Source organism: Anabrus simplex, chromosome 4, assembly GCF_040414725.1.
Source record: "Anabrus simplex isolate iqAnaSimp1 chromosome 4, ASM4041472v1, whole genome shotgun sequence".
Taxonomy (NCBI): domain Eukaryota; kingdom Metazoa; phylum Arthropoda; class Insecta; order Orthoptera; family Tettigoniidae; genus Anabrus; species Anabrus simplex.
The window spans coordinates 45527419-45551770 of record NC_090268.1 but is presented as its reverse complement, the minus strand read 5'-3'; the positions used below and the strand labels follow the sequence as shown (position 1 = coordinate 45551770).

General features: G+C 38.1%; 1 protein-coding gene across 1 annotated transcript in view; it reads right to left on the bottom strand.

The window, feature by feature from the left end:
* Nucleotides 1-24352, bottom strand: part of SLO2 (slowpoke 2) — a 525845-nt gene that overhangs the window by 31269 nt on the left and 470224 nt on the right. The window contains exon 22 of the mRNA XM_068227345.1: nt 22851-22982. Coding sequence (XP_068083446.1) covers nt 22851-22982 — 132 coding nt within the window. The remainder of the gene's footprint in view (nt 1-22850; nt 22983-24352) is intronic.

Genomic DNA, 24352 nt, shown 5'->3' with positions numbered 1-24352 from the left:
ATCCTCCTGCAAAAGACTGAAACACTGGAGTGAATACTTTGAGCGAGTGTTAAATCATGATGAGCCTCAAGGATCAATGCCAGTTCGTCCTCCAGTAATTAACATAGCCAATGATACAAAGCCCACCTTGGAAGAAGTTAAAACAGCAGTAAAATAACTAGTCGAGATGGAATGCCATGGGAGACACTTAAAGCCAGTGGTGACATTTGATCCGGTTTGTCTGGTGCTCTGAACAAATTCAACAAATTTCTACCAGTGGGAACATGAAGTAATTGTCCCAATTAGGAAAAAGGATGACAGTCATGAATTCTGGAACTACTGTGACATCAGTCTACTGTCAATTCTCGGAAAGATCTTCCTGCACCCATAGAGGAATCATGAACATACTGCAAGAGAGGAGTAAGCCGGTTTTCATCCTCAAAGAAGTTGTTGTGATCAAATCTTCTCCATCAGACAGTTGATGGAAGAACGTACATGATATGGCAAGAACACAGCATGTTTATCGATTTCCGTGCTGCGTTTGATGGTCTCCACTGGCCACCTTTATGGCAGGTTGTAAGAAGTCAATATGTATCAGAGAAAATACTACAACTAATCCAGGCAACATAGAGTAACTCCAGCAGCTGGGTTTGCATCTAAAGGGAGCTCTCAGAAGAATTTCCTGTCCAGTCTGTTGCCCACCAAGGCTGTGCAATCTTGCCTTTATTATTTAACTAGCTGTCGTACCCGGCTTCGCTTGGTCTAGTGATTACAAAGGCTCCAAATTTTTTGAAGTCCCTCGCATTGTAAAATAACACATATCTTGTCAAATTATATTGTACAGACCTCAAAATGATATGTCACAAGGTCGTATGGAAATAATTAAAGTAAGAATGATCTAACAGGGAGGAGGAGGTCAAAACAGGTTGAGGTAATGAACTGCAACAATACAGAATAAAGCTCCTATTCATATTTTAATGTGTTTGACCAATATGAGTATAAAGCAGTATAAAGCTCTGATGGAACACAGAAATACATCTGATCAGATTGCTCTAAATGAGACATCTGCATGCAGAAGCGCATCAGATCATATTGTTATAAATGAGAGAGCTGTCGATTTCTTCAATAAAGACAGTGGACTGCAACAACACACAATAAAGCTCCTGTATATATATACACTGACTGAGCAAATGTCATGGGATAGCGGAGCATTTATGCGCAGGTGTGTTGTCTGCGCACCACACGCCCCCTGTGCCAGCGGCATTTGTATAGGAGACCTTGTGAGCAGTGGCTGTGCATGTGACAGGTGTAACATGGAACGTCGTCGTGAGCTGACACTGTTCGATCGGTGTATGGTGGTCGGTGCCCGACGGATGGGAAGTGCGATTTCGGAAGTGGTGCAGGAATTCGACTTCACACAATCAACTGTGTCCAGGGTGTATCGTGAATGGTTGAAAGCGGGTGTCACTGTCCACAACAGATGAACGACCGGCCGTCCAGCCACCCTCGATGACCGTGACTAGCGACATCTGAGACGAATTGTCAATAGTGACAGACGGGCAACCGAGCAAAAAATCACGGCTCAATTCAATACAGGCTGTGCTAGACACGTCTCCCAGTGGACAATCCATAGGAACATGGGTTCTATGGGTTATGGGATCCGGCGCCGCACACGGGTACCACTGTTGACCCAATGTCATTGGGCAGAACGACACGCATTTGTCGCCAGTCACCAGGGATGGACACTGGAACAATGGCGTAATGTGATATGGTCGGATGAATCACGATTTCAACTGCACCATGCCGATGGGAGGCACCGTGTATGGCGCAGACCACATGAAGCGATGGATCCTGCCTGCCTCAAAGGTGTGGTCCAGGGTGCTGGTGTCTCTGTTATGGTCTGGGGTGCATTTTCCTGGTATGGAATGGGCCCCCTAGTTGTTCTGGAAGAGACTTTGAATAGTACGCGGTATGTTGAGCTGCTCGGAGACCATCTCTACCCATTTTTGGCCTTTCAGCGCCCAGACGGTTCTGCAGTGTTTCAAGATGATAACGTGCCGCCACATTGCTTTCATGTCGCCCGCGAATGGTTCCAGGAACATGCAGCGGAGGTCCAACGACTGCCATGGCCACTCAGGAACCCCGATATGAATCATATTGAGCATATCTGGGATGTCCTGAAACGCAGGCTCCATGCCATGGACCCTGCACCCATGAATAGACCAGCATTGGCGGCCGCTTTGCAAACAATTTGGTGTCAGCTGCGTCCAGAGGACTACCAGGGACTTGTCGACTCACTTCCACGGCGTCTCACTGCAGTTCGCAGGGTCAGAGGAGGTCCCACACATTATTAGTTGACTATCCCATGACATTTGCTAAGTCAGTGTACAATAACCTTTTGCACTCCTATATCAAGTGGGGCTCGACATTAAAATAATAGACACGTGCTCCGATGTCGAGTCCCATCGAAATGACAATAGCTCGTACTTGCAGCACTTCTATGATGACTGTGCTGTGTTACAGTATTGTTATCTAGCGATCTCCAAGAGAGCACCTTTCCTTATTTACTATAGCTTGCGGGAATTGTAATGACTTTGTAACTTCTGTTATTCTCAAATGTTTATGACAGTTTAATGATATAGATTGAATGTAAATATGGCTTCTGCTTCATCTTCGCTCATCGAAATGGATATTTTAGAACAGTTAGTGGACAGAATTGATGCTTTCAACATCTGGAAACAATTCAACCTCAGTTAATGACAGAAAGAAGTAAAACTTTGTTGAACAATTAGAGAAATCAAACATAATTATTGACTACCGGTACACATCAAAGATGGAAGGCATTGGTCATTTGGACCACCACACATCAAGCTATGCTTTTGTAGTTAAAAGCTTGAAATGGTGGCAGGAATTGTACTTCTGGCTATACTAAGCGGCAATAGTCGACGGCTTTTTGCTCTATGAAGATTACTGCACTGCAAATCACATGCATAAAACCTTCCGGAAATAGGTGATAAATGAGTTGGTTGGCGAAGTATGCAACAAAGATCAAAAGCGAGGAAGACTATCTACTTATGATGTTGAAGAACATTTGAATGGTAAACTGAATATCATCAATAACCTATCTGGAAAACAACATAAAGACTGCTGTCTGTTCAAACAGGAACAAGTAAATTGGTGAAAAGGAAACAGTTTACAACTGCAAAACATGTTTGAGAAAACCCGGTCTCCACCCAGAAAACTGTTTTGAAAAGTACCACACAATGAAAACTACAAGGATTAATGTATTTCGTGTTCTAACCGAAAGTATATAATACCAGTATAGTTGGACATTATAAATTCCCCAACTAACTCATTCCTGGTTGTCAGCATTTCACCCCAGTGTGCTAAGTTGGGTTCATCAGTTGGTAAATAGCACACCTACCAAAAACGCATAGCTAGTGCATACCGTGGAGGCCACTGCGTAGGCTACTTGGAGCCACCGGCAGTGCCAATTCACTATGAGATACTTTGTCTCATTTTCAAAAATTGATGCCTTCCTGGCCATCAGATGATATAGATGTTGATTCAACATTTGCTATTTACCAACTGATGAGCCCAACTTAGCACACTGGGGCAAAACGCTGGCAACCAGGAATGAGTTAGCTGGAGAATTTATAATGTCCCAAATATTTCAGCTTCCCTGGTGGGACCTAGTGTTTATAATTTACAGTCTTCTGGTATGGGCTAGAGCAATTTTATTACTTTCATTGATTTGCCTCAGTCTTATCTTTGACTTTGACAATATGAAAGTGACTGAGGTATAAGCAATGCTAGTAATGCCTTCCTTATGCAGCCAGTCGCTGCTATGAATGGTGTGAAAATGTGGATCATAGGGTCAGTTGGTGCATGCATTTCAGTGAGCTTGGCAGACTGATATATACGAGGCATGTTTTTTAAGTAAGGTCCGTTTGAAAATAAGTACACAATGAAAGGTTATTTCAAAAAAGTAAATTTATTTTCAGAAAGTACATACTTCACTCTATTTTTCAACAAAGTTGCCAAGTTTGTTCAAACACTTATCGTACCTCGTAACCAATTTTAAAATACCCTCTTCATAGAAACATGCCGCCTGCTCTGATAACCAAGAGTTCACTGCCGTTTTCATGTCATTGTCATCATTGTAATGGTTGCCACTGAGGTGATGTTTGAGGTGGAGGAACAGATGGTAATTGTTCGGCACAAGATCAGGACTGTAGGGTGGGTGGTCTAAAACTTTCCAGCCAAAACTGTCCAATAAATTGCGGGTCCGACCTGCAGTGTGATGTCTTGCATTGTCATGGAGAAGGACAATTCCCTTTGTCAGCATGCCGCATCTTTTGTTTTGAAACACTCTGCGTAGCTTTCTCAGGGTTTGGCAGTATGCTTCTGCATTGATAGTGGTTCCTCGTTACATGAAGTCTACCAACAAAACACCATCCCTATCCCAAAACACCGACGCCATGATTTTGCGCTGGGACAGTATCTGTTTGGCCTTCACCTTTACAGGCGAGTGTGTGTGTCTCCATTCCATGCTCTGTTGCTTCGATTCTGGCGTGATATGCGAAACCCAGGTTTCGTCTCCAGTTACGATCTGACTCAAGAAGCTGTCACCTTTTTCGTCATAACGAGTCAAGAACTTCATCGCACACTCAAATCTTTGGTTTTTGTGGTCCTCTATTAGGAGTTTCGGGATCCAACGGGAGCACAGTTTCCTAAACTTTAGGTGTTCAGAAACAATGTTGTAAAGCACTGATCTCGACACGTCAGGAAATTCGTTTGAGAGACCTGTTATTGTGAAGCGCCTGTTCTCACGAACCTTCGCTTCAAATGAAGCCACCAAATCGTCTGTAATCAAAGAAGGGCGACCGGAGTGGTCCTCATCATGGACGTTGTGCACGGCCATCTTTGAATTGTCATACCCACTTACGCACTTTGCTTTCACTCATAACAGTATCACCGTACACTTCACAAATCTGTCGATGAATTTCAGCAGCAGACAGGGTCCTTGCTGACAAAAACCGTATCACTGACCGAATCTCACACGCGGCGGGAAAGTTGATAGTCTTAAGCGTTTTGAAAACACAGAACAGAACTGTACAGGTTAGCTACAGAGCTGAAACTGAGCACAGTTATTCCCGAGGCATGCTGGTACACGACACACATGCTTGTTGTGATATGCGCGCGAACTACTAGTGTCTACAACAAAACGGACCTTACTTAAAAAATACGCTTCGTAATAGCAACTTCTGTTTCAGCAAAGAAAGCAACAGGAAATTACTTCCCCTCATGTCCCTAGTACACATCTTCAGTGACGCCTAGGCCATCTATGACAGCTAATGGTGAAGCTGTTGTGGATCCAACCAGCCTTCGGGCTGAGTACTGTACATTACATATAGACATACACAAGTAAAATAAACTGTCCATTATGTCATTCCTGACTTTCCCAAGCTTGCTCTGACACAAGGTTATATCCTAGACTACATGTTCCTGTTCAAAAGTAGTTTTACTTTGACCCCTCTATGGGCTACTTCAGTTTCTCCACAAGCTTTTGAATCACCCTATGTATTAAGACCTAGTAATATTAGCAGTAACTTCTGGTTGGATTTAATTATCTCCAGAATCTGGGACATGCAGTTACTGAGCAGTTCCCAGTTTCTGATAAATAGAAAAAGTCTCTTATTTTGTGAAAGGAGCACCATTATGAGAATATATGTTATTAATATCTACTGAAAAAGAATCTCCTATTAAGATGAGCAGTTTATTTTCTTTAAACCTTACTATCCTTATTTATTTTGTTTCCTAAGGGTTATTAGCCTAGGGATAAGCTTAAAATTTTTAGAGCACTAAAACAACATACTAAGGCGTAATGGACTACACATATGGTCTGCTAGGTCTATGGACTTCTTGATACTAAGCAGAAACAAACCTCTTCAAAGAGACCTTGCGACTCACTGTCACGCTATATATCCCTATTTTGTGACATTTCTCTCTGATGCTTCCATGAGAGTGATAACAAAGTTGTGAAAACTATTCTAGTTCCTCAAAATTTACAGAAGAGATCAAAATCAGTACTTCAAACTTTATATTTGATATATGTTAGATGCTGACATAACAGTCTTTTAAATTTATGCCACATGAAACAAACTTCACAAATTCTAGATTTTCCACATAAAAGCCTTCCTTAGCAAAACCATGCCTGTGTCACGTCAACTGGTTTGGATGTAGAATGTGTTTCTATTTTAATGCAAAACAACGTATTATTTGTACTAAGTAGTTTATAAGTTGGACCACAGTATACTGTTCTCTTGGATGGCAAACTGCTAATGATGACATCAGTGGCATCGTGTGCTTAAAATCTTTGGGTGTTCACACAGAGCTGACAGATTTAAAAAAAAATGCAATGTATAGGCCTAAGTTGGTCCTCAGCCAGTCAATATATTAACAGGAGCTCAGTTAGCCTATACTGTGTCGCCTCTTTGGTTCATGAAGCCTGCTTGGAAGACTGCCGTGAAGATGACATCCAGTGACTTCAACCCCACCTTTAAATGGTTAACAGAGTGGTCTTTATCCCCACCTCAGGCAATAGTGGATATTAATAACCCATCCACAAAACTGGCAGGCTTCGATCTGCCACGCTGCACCTGGAGTAGACTAAATCGCATGAGATGTGGAGTAGGTAGAACAGCATCTACTTTACACACCTGGGGCTGGTCAGTTTCTCCATACTGTGATTGTGGGGAGGTTCGACAAACAATGAAACATGTAGTGCAGGAATGTCCACTGCGTGCTTTCACTGGCACCATGGAAGATCTCAACTCAGCAACACTTGAAGCAGTGAAGTGGGTGGTGGGTTTGGACATTCACATTTAGTGAGATGTACATCACTCGCACTCAATGTGTATACACGAACTGTCAGAGTTGATAGGTGGATAGTGATGTAAATATATTGTGTTTCCTTCTTAACTTTGTAAATTGTTTTCTTTGACTGTATAGATATGATAATTTGTATTTGCTTTGTACTCATCTTTCACTGGTTGTGTAAATAGTTTATAGGTTGTCATTATCCATCATACGCTAAATAAATAAATAAATAAATAAATAAATAAATAAATAAATGTTGCACATGCAACTGTCAACTGTGCCATGCAGATAATCAATTAACCACTATGGGGTAACAGTTCTGTGTATTAACCACTGCCATGGACTACGTGATACATGCTGCCATCTTTGGGATTTGAAAATAACTTTTAGAGAAGGCACTGGAAGCGGGTCATTGGTCCTATGGCTGCTTCATATCAAGCAGGCAGTGCCGTGATCACACAGTAAACTGTGATCATATTCACCATGACCACAGCATTGCCCCTTCAAGCTCTAGCTGTGTAATATGTCAAAGTTTGTAGTTCAAAACGGGGTTGTGATCGGCTGGGGTGGTGCGTGATTCAGATGGAAACTGAAAGTGAATCGGCACTTACAACTTTGTAAATACATTCTCAATGAACAGAAATCTTGTTCTCATCATACAATATTGTATAAATTTCAAGAGTTTTGGGATAACCAGGGTGTTCACGTGCTCGTGAGATCCTTAAGATGAGACATCCCCAGATGACAGAGAAATCCAATTATCTAGAATGTGATGTCACTACTGATGACACATCAGATGATGTTATGGATCGCATCAACATTGCTTGGAGGAAATGATGTCTGCTAAGTGGAGTTATATGTGGCAGAGAGATAATGATCATACAGAAGGGCAGGGCTTATAAAACTATCATCTATCCTGCTCTCTGCATAGCTCTGAATGTTGGACCAGGAAAAAGAAGCATGATCAACAATGGCATGTGACAGAGATATGTATAGCTTACAGTTGTCTGTTGGTGACAGAATGAAGTAATGGCTCCGAAATTAATGCTTGCAGGGAACATCTAAGGTCACCTCTTTTAGCTGTGTGATTGGGCTGTGAGGAGTTGGGTGGACAGCATGCCAAGTTGCTTTTCATTAGAGCCAATCGGACTTCACAGTCATTTCATGAGAATGATGGACTTGTGACAGTACCTATGCATAGCAGACTAGATCTGGATGACCCTAACAGACCACCTGGAGGGAGGACTATTCGATAAAGAGGTATAAACAGATCCAATGGTTTCCTTGTCCACCATCCAGACACATGTAGCAACACCACTACGGCAACTTATTTCCAGACACCTAGCATGACAAATCCTGTTGTTTTCTGTTTTAACACCTCAGCACTGATGCCTTCATCTGCAGTGGTATCAGTAGAGAGCAATGTAAAATACCACACCCTGGCAGAATATTGTCTTTAACAATGTATCATGTCCTTTTGGAAATGCAGATTTGCTGTCACTTATAATTTGGTTGCTCAAGGTGTCTGATTTCCTCCTTTTTAACAGTTATGAAACTGACTGATACTTATGTGATATATATGTTGATTCCCATAGGAAATCTGAAATATTTGTCCCAAATGAATAAGTTTATAATACCAACATAGTAGGTCCATTATTGGACATTATAAAATTTCCAACTAACTCATTCCTGGTTGCCAGCGATTTGCCCCAGTGTGCTAATTTGGGCTCATCAGTTGGTAACGAGCACACCTACCAAGACGCATGGCTAGTGCATACCGTGGAGACAAGTGCACACTATGTTGGTATAGGATACTTTTACATAACATTATTGATTTTACGTTCCACAAACTACTACTTTTAATACAGTTTTCAGAGATGCTGAGGTGCCAAAATTTTGTCTTATAGGAGTTTTCTTACGTGCCAGTAAAACGTCTGACACTGAGCCATGTTCTAACCTGCCAAGTTAAATTCCAAAGGCCAGAGCTCTACCATCTGACCTACTCACCCTAGCTAATATGATTTCATATGTACAAACTTCTGCCTCTCAGCCAGTCTTCCTCATTTCATATTGTGACTATAATATTTGCATTTAAACCTTCTATTATCATTAACACAGCCAGGGTTTCTGTAGAAGTGGATAAAACTCAGAAAAATATCCAGAATTTGAGAAGCTTGTATTTATTTACATGGCATAAACCCAAAATCTATCAAGTCTAGTATTCTGGATAGAGAAAGTATTATTCAAAACAAGTATAAAATCAGAGAAAATTATGTAATGCAAGCAATTATTTAAAAATAAAATAATCCGTGAGAGTCAAAAATGCAATTAACTCCAGAATATATGACAAAACACTCCTTTTTGGTTTTGTTTTAAAAGGTTTTTACAAAGCAAGTTGCTAGTGATAAAAAATTCAGAATCCATTAAACTTCCTTATATACAATTCCTAAAATTTAAACTCATAAATTCGAAGTTCCTCCATTTTTGTAATAAATATGGACACATTTTATGAAGTTTTAAGTTTTTCATTGTGGTTTCTTTAGGCAACAACTGATACTACTGTACGTTCGGCCACTTTTCTCACACCCTGGTGGCATCATGGGTGCAAGCATCACACATGCGGGCGCGGCCCTGTTTTATGCTCGGATGCCCTTCCTGATGCCTACCATACAATACTAGTCCTGTACGTTAAATACATAAAACTAAAATTGGATACCAGTCTATTTCTCATATATCTACAGTTTTTTATATAAAAAAAAATGCTATTTGTTCGGGACATCAACCTGCCCCTGCTTGCACCATGGGATATGCACCTGCATGTAATTGGAATGGAGGAAGTGTAGAGTGTTGAATGTGAGGAAAGGAACATTAAGGACGACACAAACACCCAGTCCCCAGGCCAGGGATATTAATCATTTCATATATCTACAGTTACTATCACATATTTATCAACAATGTAAGTAAACTTTCCAATGCACTTATGTGAGATAATACTGGATATATTTTCCTACTGATAATTTTCTTATTGCAATGTTCCTACTGTTATACTAAATTAATATTTAAATATTATGCTTAAAGCATATTTCATTTCCCTGTTGTTATTGAGCCAGTTTTGTAGTTAGTTCTTTCTTAGCTTTTTTCTATTTCTGTTTAGTTTCCCTAAAGCCAGAAATTATATTTTCTTTCACTCTGTTTTCAGGAGTGTTATGAGTGAAGTCTAGAACAGAGACCTCAGTCTTACTTATTTTTAACCCCTTAAGTGGGTATGACATCTTTAGACGTTTTCGCCCTGGGCTTCTACAGTGGGTATGACGGCATTAGTCGATCGTAAAAGTTATCGCATATTTATCTTGAGGGTGATGGCATATGGCGTCGCGATGGAATTTATCGCATTAGTTGGTATGTTCTCCACGAGATCATGCTGTGTATTGTTTTTTAGAGCTGTCACAGCTTGACAAAATGTATTTGTTTTGGTGCCTTGCACGAGGTTCTCGCGCAACCATTTATGTCGCGAAGCATGGCTTCCAAATGTAAAGTAGATCGGCTTGATTGTGCGGGTATTTTGACAGTTTCAGAAGCGGAGAATGATGATGAGATATGTTCTTTATCTGATGATGATGAGTGGATTCATACTGATGAAGAAGACAGTAAAAGTGATCCTGAAAGTGAAAGTGAAGTTGTTCCAGATGAACCAAGTGACGTGGTCGACGTAAATAATGTTAGTAACCCATTTGGATTCATAACAATGTAAATAATGTACATAATGTTAGTATCCCATTATTGAAGAATAATGACTATCGTATTAAACTATTTGTGTACACATTTATGAAGGAAATATTTAAATATCACAAAGTGGGGGAGAAGTACTCAGGGCAGGTTACGCATGTGGAGAATGTAGAACCAGCCTAGGGAGCAGACACACTTGTCGTCTATCCCATCATGAGGACACCAGCATCTGGGGTAAGCACTATTTTTGTTTCTGGACTTTAATTTTAAATGTAAAATTTACTTAGTGCATCGGAGTTTACCTTTGGTCCCCATATTCGTCAATTTGTTTGTAGAAATGACTTAGTTTGTCAACTAGTCATTATCATTCTATTTTTTCTGGAGCAATTCCCTTTTCATTTGTTCAAGAATATTGTAATTAGAAGAAACATCTTGCATTCCCTTTTCTTGGTTTAAGTTTTGGTATTTAACATGTAAATTCTGATTTCCCTTGGGATTGCCTCCTGTAGCTCTGTTTCATCTTAACGCACCTTTTTAGAAGCATTTTTAAAAGGGCAGCAACTGGATTGGCTTCTGCATTAAGATTTTTATAACTACCACCCTTTCCTTTTCCTTGCTAATTGTTTTACGCGTCCCTTTCTTTAATTTTTTGTTATAGAGGATTAGCCCTTTGCAAACTATATAATGTTCTCTCTATTTTACTTACCTCAATGTAATTTTAAACTGCCATTGTCTGTAACTGTTTGTATATTTTTAAAAGTCATTGGTATGAACCTCGTGCTTCCTAGCACATTCATTTCCTTATTTTCATTTACTGTTTAACGTTGGTTTTGTTGTCGATATATTTTGTAACTTTTCTTCAGCTTGTTAATTCAGTAAATTTAGAGTTTGAGGTGATTATCGTGTACTTCTTTCTCACCACAACGTCATACGTTCACACGGACCTCGTAGTGCTCCCACGCCTGCTTCTTACATCCTTTGTTTTAGTTATCATATTGGTTAACCTGATATACATAATTTTTTAAGCGTAGTTTCTCGTCTATGAACCTTGTGTGCATTTTCTTTTCTTTGAAGGTGTTTAACATTCACTAATCTTTAAAATTCATTATTATTATTATTATTATTTTTCTTGTTTATAATGTGTTGTATGACCGGCATAAGTTACAATGTTAATACCTCACTTATGGTGATCAAAAGAAGTTCCCTAATTTTTATCAAACAGAAATATGATGAAATATGATTTCTACTCCTACTGCAGGTTTATGTATAGTACCTAGAGGCTGTTTGTATTGATGATACTAGGCTGGGATGGATAAAATTACCATACTTATATTTGTAAATAATTCATTATTTAGAGGGTATGTTTAGAAATTCTGACATGTGAGGCTGGCTGGGAGCAAGAGGTGGATGAGTCAGCTTCCCTCTTTGCCTCTAATTTTATAATGCTGCACATTTTACACACAGAATTCTGCTTTAGGGTTCTCCATGCCTTATATCTTATTAAAAACATATTTTCATTACTAGTTCCTATCCCTTTAAAGACATTTAATTTTTAATGGTGATATTCTTCCAACAAAGTTTTGCATTAAAAAAATATTTCCTCTCTATTGTAAAAACATTCTATGCTAATGAAAAACCACAATGAAAAACTTTGCAATATCAGAAGTGAAATTACTCGATATGAAATTTTTATTAAGAAATGTGACAATACTTTTGAATTATTAATGTTCTTACAGTGCCATAACTATTAATGATATCCGTAAATAATGCCAATGAAATAGGTAAAAAAGACAGATTAGGAAGAAGAGTTAAGAAATCTCAAATAACACACAGGTTTATTTACAAAACACTGACAAATGCAGACATGGTAGCACAATGGCAAATGAAATGATTAAGGAAAACATTCATAAGAACTGTCCCATAATCAAATACCATAACTGTATCAGTTATGGAGAAAATTTAAAAACAGGTACTACAAGGTCATTCAACTAAAACTGACCTGACTGTTGTTGATTAACTGCAAGATATAGTAAATGGATATATTTTAATGGTCATAAAAACAACTGCAAAGTGGGTTTCATTGAATGGGAAATACATCTTGCAGCAACCAATGCTGCTTTAAGTAAATTTTCAAATTTTGGTTTGAAAATGAGCATTTAGAATTGATGCAGACTGAGACTTCATAATTAATTTTTTTTCCTTTCATAGTTGTTCAATAATATTACACATTAACAAAAATTCTCCAAAATGTCTGCTGTCTCAGGTTGTGGTTATTACAAGGCAGGAGACCAATAAAAAGGAATGTTTTTAGAAGAGAAGGAAATTGAGGATTCTACAATTAAAACTTCAGTTTAAAAAGAAAATCTAATGAGGAACCTATCCCACTTTGAGACTGACAAAGCACAGTTTTTTTGATATCATTGAAAGTTTCATGTGACATCTACTTGTGATACAATATTAGCTGCTAAAGTAAAACCTTGTGTACTGGAGAGCAATGAAAAGCTTACCTTTGAGTGATGAAAAAGGCATTTGATTATGAATTGGGGACAATCTATGTGAATAGCAGTTACATTTCATAAAGTGGTCACTGTCAGAGTTCATGAAATGAGACTTATATTATACTTGCACCATGAACAGTGAAAGCGAAATGAGGCACAGCATTGATCACAAAAGTTCACTCCACCTAAATCAAGAATAAACTCCTTCTATGTGGTAAGCTAAGGGGCTGTCTGGCTGAGGCGGTAACGTCCCACCCGGAAGGACGTGGGTTTGATTCCCCGTCAGGAAGTCGAAAAATTTAAGAAATGAGATTTCCACTTCCGGAGGTGCATATGGTCCTGAGGTTCACTCAGCCTACACAAAAAATGAGTACCTGGGAGGGGGGGGAAGGCAGCCGGGCGTAGAGCCAACCACTCTACCCCACCAAGTGCCAAGGTTACAGATAGTGGGAAAGCCTTTACCTTCCATCCCTCCATGGGCCTTCATGGCCTGTACGGAGATGACTTTGCTTTTATGTGGTAAATTACTCAGAAAGATCATATTTTTAAGTGGATCAGTAATTGAACTTGGATCAGTAGTTGACCATTTGGGAGAAAGACAAAAGTAAGTGTGCTGAGCATCAAGTAATTTTTAAAAACCTGGAACGGATAGGCCTGACATCTAGTTGCAGTTTCTGCAAGGAGGGTATATGCAAGGCATCATGGGATACCGGTATAATGCCAGATGTTTTGTTGACAGCATATTCATGCTGGTTCATTTTATCTGAAATTCCTTACCGACTTTCTTACTAACAAGTTGTAAACAATTGATCCATGCTGCTATTTACATCAGCTTTAATAAGGTAAGTTTTTAAAAGAATTCAAGTAATATGAATGATTTGTTTGTAGTCAGCTGTAAGTAGGAGGGTCAGTGGTCAATTACTAAAACAAAATCTTGAATGTTTTCTATATTACTCTAAATCAGATAATTATGCTTCAAATACATTTGTTTTACTGGCAGTATGCCACAGACATACAGTTCTCTTGCCTATGGCCCTGAACTTTGTGCATCCAGTATATGACTGCATGGTTAATTACTAATTGACTGAGTGATCATCAATTTATATTTTTGTAACGAGGTGAATTTTTGGTGCTAACATACTCATGGGGTTGGTTTTATCATTTGTTGTACACCTGTGAAGATGCCTTCTTTCAAAGGCAAGTTTTGGAATTACACAGAAGCAGCTATGAAAGCAATAGTGGAGAATATTCACCTCAATCAAATGCCTATTTGGACAACAGATAGAAAATACAGGGTCCCAAGGATTAACTTAAAATATAAAGTGGAAGGTATGTGTCCATCAACACAAACAATGGGATCACATTCAATACTGCCTGATGAAGACGAGGATAGTCTTCCAAAAAAACGTTATGAAGATTCAATCCATCAGGTTCCTATGACAGTAATGTAGCTACAAGACAGTGTTCAATGAATTATCAAAGATCCTAAATGGATCAACCCTTCTGTTAATGATCAGCCTGGCAGAATTTGGGTTCACGTCATCTTGATGAGGAACCGTAATATAGCAAAGAGGATAAGCCAGAATTTAACATCAATAAAGACTGCTGTTAGTTATGTTGATGTATATCACTGGTTTGCTGAAGTACTGTACATCAGTATTTTGAAGAAAATAATTTACACACTTTCTTAAAGATCCAACTAGGAATTTTAACCCTAATCCTTGGCTCATAAAGGGAATAAATCTGTTTACCAAAAATCAAATGCACATGAGAAAGAATGCTTAACAGTACATCTTACTGGCAATGCTAGTGGTGATGTGGCCAGTCCTATGGTTGTGTACCACTATAAGCAGCTTCCACAAAAAGTTTCTATGAAATTTCCTCCAGAGTGGTCCCTTGGAAGGAGTGAAATTTGTTGGAAAACATGCCAACTATTTTCTGAATTCATTGTAACCTCATTTTATCCTTGGTAGGTTGGAAAAGGTGTTACATTTTCTCTTGTACTGTTTGTAGATTGACATTCATCTCGACTGAGCCTTCAAACAGGTCAATTTCGCAATGAAAAGAAAATTATTTTGGTGGCTTTCGTTCCAAATGCAACACACATCCTTCATTCCATGGATGTTTCAGTGTCCTGAATACTGAAAGAATGCTGTAAGAAGAGGGTTCACGAATAGTGAATTGATAACCTTTGTGCTCCTGCATTAAAGAAGAAAGATTTTTGCCAAGCTTTTGACAGAAGTAGTGGACAAAAATGTCACACCACCTGGCTTTCAAAAAATGTGTCTTTTTCCCATGGAATCCAGCTGCTGTAAATATTCCAGGCCAGAGTTTAACATACTAGAATAAAGAAAATGAAACTCCAAAGAATGATCAAAAACACAGTTTAAAATTTCTGAACCAAGGATATGAATTTTTGAATTCCAGCATTGGTGAAGATATTTTTTTCTCTTTTCAAATTCAATCAAGAAGTGGCAAGAATCCTTGTGATCAGTCCTTTTTTTTTCTTTTTCTGTGGAAGAAAACAAGAATTGAAATTGAAATTAACCCCAAAACCCAACTTTTGTCCAGCCACAACACAGTCCAGAAGAAGTTCGCAAAGAAATTAGTTACGAAATGCAGCCTGACCAATTACAAAGGACATCAGCTGGAAAAAAATTATCCCCTGTGAAGAAGCTGACACCAATGAAGAATGGGACTGCAGAATGGAAACATGACAGTGTTTTATAATACACAGAGCCCATGTAAGAAACAGTTTTTAATCCCTCTTTGACAAAACAAGTCAGAGAGAGAGACAGAAATAAAGCTGCATAACTAATAGAAGAAAAGAGATCAAGCAAAGGCAAGAACTCAAAGGAAACAACTAGAAAGTGTGCAATCAGTCTGATTCTGAACCATGCATTTCAATTCCAAAACTCCCCAATAATGACGATGATGACTGCAGTAAGTATTCCAGTGATCTAGAAGAAGATACTGAGCTCAATCTAGAACAAGGTGATTATGTCATTGTTGAATACAATAAATATTATTATCCTGAAAAATTCATTGATGTTTTAGACGACTCTTACAAAGTGACTTCCATGATTAACAGAGGACTTTCAACATGTAAATGGCCAGAGAGGACAAGCTAACTTATATCAGGGATCAAATATTACCAAAAATAAAGCCTCCAAAATTATGTACCAGACAGGGGTGTTAGAAGGTCTTCAGCTTCCAGTTGATTTTATAAGAAAAATAGGTGGTGGATACCAATATTTCAATGATTATTTTCATGAGCACTATTATGAAATCAAAGTGTTTTTTTTCTTTCAGAATTTGTTTTTAACCCTTGTTGTAAATATTTCCTTAAAATGAACATATCATTTTGTCAGATACATTTTATATTCATTGTTTTCTTAATTGCTGGCTTTGCCAGAATGTTGGTGGGGGTGTCTAGAGAAGGGGTTTGTGCGTGCAAACAACGGTGGTCAATTAATGATGAAAAAAAAAAAATGTTTATAAAACATGCAATTTTTATGCGACTAATACATTTCCAGAATACATAGAAATATTATTAGCCATTCACTCTGATTCTTTTATCAAAGGCCATGGAGCAGATGAAGGTTTGCTGAAAAAAGATCCTTAACTGGTCAACTACTGGGGCATTTACCTCCTCAAGAATGCATATTGAATACTCATTTCTACCACTTGAAGTGATTATGACAGGTATTGAGATAAAGTTGTAAGAAGTCATATATGAGGTCTGGAAAATCATAATTAGTATATGCCCATGGTGCTATGCTATGGTATACAATATTATATCAAAGATATTTGGCAAAAAACTGAGAATGTTATGGGATGTATTAAGATGAACACAAAGAAAGAAGGCTCTGAGCTACATGAATTAATCAGACAAAATTAAAATCCTCAGCTTAGAACTGAACCTGAGTCCCTCTGAACTGAAGGCTACAATGTTGGCCATTCAGCCAAGGAGCCAGACAGGAATAGAGGTTCTATGGAGTGAAAAATATGTTGTGAAAACCTATTGGTAAGAACTGTAAAATTAAGGCTAATATATTTAATATAATACGAAGGCGGATCAAATATAAATGAGAGTTTGAATGTACCGCTGTTGTTAGCAATAATTCTGAGGCGGGGCTTTGCCAGCATGTTGGTGGGGGTGTCTGGAGAAGGGGTTTGTGCGCGCAAACGACGGTGGAGAGCTGGACTGCTTCAGTACGCCATGAGTGAGCAAGAGGTGCACACGTCTGTTGTGCAATGCAACATTATCACATTTCTCACTAAAGAGGGCACCAAACCTTCTGAAATTTTCATACGGCTCCACACACAGTTTGGGGAGCAAGCACTTTTGTAGACTTGAGTGTATGAATGGACTAAAAAATTTGTGGCAGGAAGAGAAGCTATGGAAAATGAACCTCATGAAAGGAAACTGTGGACAAGCATCACTGCAGACAACATTGTTGCCATTCGTGACATTATTGGTGACGGCGAGTAAAACTTTTGCAAATTATTTTAGCCATAGGAATAAGTTACAGAAGTGTTCAAACCATCATCCGAGATGAACTCGTTTTCAGAAAATTGTCTGCCAGGTGGGTTCCTAGTCTCCTCAACCAGGAACAAAAAACGTTACGCCAGGAAGTTTGTACGAGACTCTTGCGTCGCTACGAGGAGGAAGGAGAGGATTTCTTGCATCGTATTGTGGCTTGTGATGAAACTTGGTTGCATCATTATATGCCAGAGTCAAAGCATGACAATGCAAGGACGCATGCTGCTACTTTAACATGGGTAACACTGGAGGAAATTCACTGGATACCTCTGGAACATCCTCCGTACAGTCCAAATTTATCATCCTGCGACTACCATTTGTTTGGAGCACTCAAACAAGACCTAGAAGGACAGCGGAATGATGTTGCAAGTGTAGAAGAGTTCATGCGCAACTGGCTCCGCACACATCTCTCTTCTATATAGAAAAGTGATCTCTATATGCATATTTTTTGGATGATGCAATAAATTAAAAAAAGTAATTCCCATTCATATTTGATCTGCCCTTGTATAAGCATTGGAGATAAAATCTGGAAGAGATTAGGAGTGAAATGATCATAATTTAAAGGTAAGAATAACTGCAAATACAAGTCAGAGGTGAGTCTGTGAAACAGTATTGAAGAGAGAGCAGAACATTTTATTTTTACAATATGTCGATAGTATCTTGCTAGAAAATGTTTATAAAACCAGGGAACATGTCAGAGAGTAAATAAGACATAGAAGGGGATCCCTTTAAAAAGAGTAAATAAACACATTAATTGATGAGAACATTTTGTCCATGTTAATTTAGGTTTTACTGTCATCTATTGTGATTCAATCTTTCCTCTTTATAGCAGACCAACTGTTAAGGCTATTTGTTCTTGAGTATGTTACTATTATTTTGTTTTCCCCTTGTGCATACTAATATAGTTTATTTGAAACTGATAATTGGTAGCTTGATTTATGGAGCAGTTCTTAATATGATAAGGAAGAAGCAAATGTATGAGTAGACCTACGTGAAACAATGAAAACATGCATAATGGAATATTCTACAAAGACAGACCCCAAACAAGATGTTGATAGCTCCCCTTGGCAAAATGAAGAAGAGTAGTCTAAACATTCAACTCAAGAAGGCTGTATCGTAGTTTTCACCCAGAAGCTATCAGAAAGTGGAGCGTGTGCATTCAAAGGAGCAACTTTCAGAACAATATACTACAAGAAGAGGAAAGTTAATTGTTATTTCACACATTTTTTTTTCATTTGTATGGCTATATAGCAGAAAATTCAGAGATGGACAGAATCCAAAGCCATGCCTTTAAAGTGAGAATGTATGAATGGAAAGAAATAGAAATGTGTTTTATTTAACTGGAAGATGAATTTCATGTAAACTCTTACACAAAAGACTCTAAGGCAATAATCCACTGTTTAGTTCATATATATATGTAAGCAATAACTCTAGAGCAATAAAATGTATTGAATAGTATAACAAAAAAAGAAAACTTATTTATTTAAGTTAATAGAGAAAGATACTAAATACTACAGAAATGAGAGAAAAATACCTTGAAAATATTTTAAAATCAAGTCAGACTTCATGATCAGAAGTTTTGATTTATATCTATTTAATAACAGTCTACCAAAATTATTAACATTTGGGAGTTGACTACACCATTATTTGATATTCAGTAGCAATTTCATATACATTATTTTTTAAAACATTTCAGCTACTCTAATTCTAGAAATATGTAACATTAAAGAAAATATACAGGTGTATCCATGATGATGTTACAAACTTTCAGCGATGATGGAGGACAACAAATGGATCAATCTGAGATAAGGAATCATAATCCAGAAATGTTTGAGTCAAAAGTTATTAATAATTCCAAGCTGTTTAACGTTCTTCTTCTTCTTCTTCTTCTTCTTCTTCTTCTTCTTCTTCTTCTTCTTCTTCTTCTTCTTATTATTATTATTATTATTATTTCCTGCCTAAGTGCAGCAGTGTACACAGTGATGCTCAGAGATGTACTACCCACATTCTTGGAACACATCCCACTTGCCCTTTGTCAACGGATGTGGTTCCAACATGATGGAGCCCCACCTCACTTTGGACGGGGGGTTCGTGAACACCTGGATCAGACATTCCGTGCAAAGTGGATAGGTCCTGTTTTGTGGCCCGCTCGTTCACCTGATCTCATTCCACTTGATTTCTTCTTATGGGCCCATATGAAAAGCCTTGTGTATGAAACATCTCTTGGCAAGAATTCTCGTTGCCTGCAACGCTGTTCAGACAACACCGGGGATATTCAAATGGGTACGACAGAACTTTGTGCAACAATGCCAAGCCTGCATTGACACAGGGAGATGCCATTTCAAAAATTTGTTGTAAATGGAGAAGCCTGTGAAACTTGTGCAGATAAACAGACTTAAATGAGTAGAATTTTGCTTAACTTTTACTTAATCATTTTTGGAATATGGTTCCTTATCTCAAATTGATCCATTTACCATCCTCCATCATCCCTGACAGTTTGCAATATCATCACGGATACATCCTGTATAGTTTCATTCTGATGATCACAAAAGTATTATCAGCAGAGAAGCATAGGAGAAGACTGGGAAGTTTAATCTTGTTCTAATAAAAAAAACCAAGCAGTTGCAATCCTACCCTGTACTTTGTTTTACATTTCTGCATTAATGATGACAAGCATTTTAAGGAACTTAACTTTGATGTCAATGGTGCAGATGATTCCATACTTTACACTTTGCAAAAAATAAAAAAAATGAGCACTTTTATGCTTTTGGAATGAGTTTCTTATAAATTGCCCTGAATGCTGCTTGTCACTTTATTAACAAAATAGAGTTAGGCAAGTTGGTTGGTGAAGTGTATATTGGACAAATGTACGTTAAAGAGTAAGACAAGAAATATTTGATTTATTAGGAGGTATACCAAATTTGAAATTGATCCTTCCTTGCAGGAATCAGATCATTTTCTTCTGAATCACATGGGGAGAAATAAAATCATGTTCAGAATATTTATTAGCTAGTCTAAGACAAATGACCATACTCAGAATTCGAATTCAAATCTTCTACTCTACAGATGGATGCAATAACCAATTTCTCAGGGACAGTGAATACCCAAGTGTTTTTTAGAGTGATGCCTGTTTGAAGTGCTGCAAAACTTTATAGGTATTTTCTTGTACTTCCAGACTATGTTGTTCATTACCATTATTCTAGGAGTTTCTACATGGCTAAGTATGGGCAGCCAGAGGAGAGAAGTGGATTTTACCAAGCTGTTGATAATGCACATTTGATTCAATACTATCTATCTTTTTGATATGCAGACTGTTTATTCATACTGAGAAGCAGTAATCAGCTGTAGAATAAACCACTCTCATTGCTGATGAGTGAAGAGTGGATGCAGAAGTTCACTGTATAGACCCAGCAAGTTTGTGGAAAATAGTAATCCAGTCCTTGCCAGATAGATGTCTCCAAAATGCCAGCTGAACATGTTGAGTACATGTGTTTCAGGTGTTGATGGTCCTAGCAGAATACAGGATCTCTCTTATAAACCCAGACCGTCCAGCAGCGTGTTTACTCTCCGAGACCTAAGCAGCTGTATAGGAGGTGCGTCCATATTTCTTGACCTTGCACGGAGCATGCACGTGTTCGACCTAGCATCAGTAGCCAGTACGAATCTCAGCTGTTAACATGGTGAGACAGTTATCATTGCAACACTGTATTTTATATGTAAAAGTTATTTTACGTACAAGTCGGCTCTACAGGTACACGATGCCTTTGTTCAGCAATTTCCTGGTGAAGTGCCACCTTCATGAGCACAGATTCATGTAATTGTAAATAAATTTGAAACTACTGGATCAGTGCTCAATAAAAAAAAAAATGCATGCACACGAACAGTTTTAACAGAGAAAAAACTAGATGACATTGGTGCGAATCTAGAACGGTCACCGAATAAATCACTCACAAAATTAGCACATCTAGTAGGGTTTTTGGTTTCTTCTGAACACAGAGCTACAAAGCTGTTACAGATCAAACCGCACAGGTTTACACGGGCCTATTGTTTAAAACCTGCTGATCCAGCCAGAAGAGTGAGATATAGCGAGTGGTATCTAGCATCATTGAATGATCGTTTATTCGACCCACAGCTTGTGTTCTCTTCGGATGAAACCTGGTTTCATCTTAACGGTCGTGTGAACAGTTGTAACTGTCGCTATTGGTGTGCAGAAAATCCTAATGGTGTTTATGAAGTCTGTCATTATGAAGGATGACACTTCCAGCATCTTTTATAAGGTAAGATTTCATATCAGACTGTACATACGTTTAAAGCAGGGCAGCCGCATGCGACTTAAGTTGGGCTGAGGTAGCTGCTGTAGCGCAGGGTTTATAAGAGAGACATTGTAGATTAATGCATTTGTTTGAGGAAGAGGAATTCATGTTTTATTCCCGAGGGTGGTCTTATTCTCAGTTCTTTTGTATTATAGTACTGACTACTAAAATGAAGCTATCCTCTAAACCCAGTCGTATGTAAACTTGTTAGCTGTCTTCACCACTGATAATTACTTGCAACCATCTTCTATATCATCACATAATATTCAAGACAGAAAAATTTGATTTTTTAAACTTGCAATCCTTATATTCTTATACAATTTTACATCAACTTCAGTATTCCTGAATTACTTTTTGATTCTAAGAGTAGCCTAATAATATTAAATTCCTTCGGCAGAAACATAATACTTTAATGAGAAAATGAATTTTATTCAATGTCAAAAGTATTAAATAGCCCAATACTATAGTTTCAAAAAAGTATCGCATCATAGTAAAGTTCTGCAAACCAGATATAGAACTTAATACTTGCAAACCTATTTTATAAATGCATTAACTATTGAAGAATTAAAATTCCCTTTTAATTATTTCATTTCACTTCTATTTATTTTCTTTAGCACAAAATATTCTTAGTTTTCTTTTCCAACAAAATGATAAAAGTTTTATTGGTAAATTTTATATTAAAATTATGATTTCTGCTTTGAATTTTTCTTTTTTAGAATAACTGCAAATTTTAAGTTAATAATAAGTACTTAATATACTTGAACTGTTGCAATGGATATTGTCCGAGAACTTCTGCATAACAGTCTATCAATGAACAGTTAGGTAGTGTGTTGTCGGAGAGTTACTCACCAATGAAGGCACACGCACGCAGCTTGGCCAACGTCGTGATGTGCTGCTATTACTCACATGGGATGAGTCGGCCAGTGATGTATCCTGGGTCCGGTAGATACCAATTGGAATCTCGCATGTTGTCGAACACAGCTTCTGATATAATCTGCCATAAGTCCGGATCCACATGTCATCTTTAGTAATCTTCATCTGAAACAGGGAAATAACATTTCTTAGGAACTTGAACTACGATTATTAAACTTTACTCACATTATAGCATAGATCCACAAAAAACCTCAAAATTGAGCATACATGAGATTAAGCTGAATCTGAAGTTGAGTTCATGCAGTATCAACACTTAAAAAAAAAAAAAAAAAACTATAATACAGAAAATTCAATAACCTTAAAGTGAAAAATAAAGATGTCCAAGGATGTTTCAGGAACTAATGTGAGGTTCCCAATTCTCATAAGAGAGAAGAATTATTTCTGATGTCTTTCTACTTGTTAGAATGGGCTGATGGCCTAGGTGTTAGGCCCCTTTAAAACACAAGCAACAAACTTGTTAGGATAGTTCTGCAATCGAACTTGAAAAATAATTTTGTCAGCGTTATGTATCCACCCGTGGTCACTTTGGATGAGTTCAACTGGAATGTTGTCAGGTCCAGAAGTCTTTTGTGGTTTTAGATTATCAAGGGCCTTTCTAAATTCCTGAAAAGAAGGTTGGACTGCCATCTAAGGTTGTGGAGGATGTTGTGATACATGTTTGAGGAAGAAGAACTGTGGTTTAAGAACAAAGTGAAGTGTTCCTTCCATTGGTTCAAGATGTCCTGTCTATCAGTGAAAATGGTAGTATTGTTGGCAGCTTTCAGGGTGCCCGATGAGGAATGAACAGGTCCGTACAGCTCCTTTATTCCAGCATAAAAGTTCCATAAGCCTTTGGCATCAGATATATTTTGGAATTCCTTAGTTCCTTCTAATTAAATGCCTACAGATCCTCGTACATCATAAGCCACGATCTTACTTCTTGAACTATTCCAGGAGAAAATTTCATCATGACCAATCTTCACAATGAAGTTGTTTGCACTGCTTTCCAAGATATTCTTTTAAATCAATTAACTAAATGTCCAGACAACACAAAATATGTTGAATCAGAGTGGACCATATTAAGAAACACCATCAGAGAGACTGCAGAGGTCATTGGCTATGATGTGAGGAAGAGAAAAGACTGGTTTGATGATAATAATGAAGAGATTCTCAGTTTCATCAGATTAAAAGGGGTGCCTACCTGTTTCTTACTCAGGATCTGTCTTCCGTAGGGAAGAAAGCATGTTATCAAGAGCACAAGCAAAGTCATATTGAAATAAGCAAGCAAAGCAAAAAAAGCAAAGTCACCTCCGTACAGGCCATGAAGGCCCTTGGAGGAGTGGAAGGTAAAGGCTTCCACCATCCGTAACCTCGGCACATGATGGGGTAGAGTGGTTAGCTCTACGCCCGGCCGCCTTTGCCCCTAGGAATTAACCTGGTACTCATTTTTGGTGTAGGCTGAGTGAATCTCAGGGCCATATGCACCTCCGGAAGTG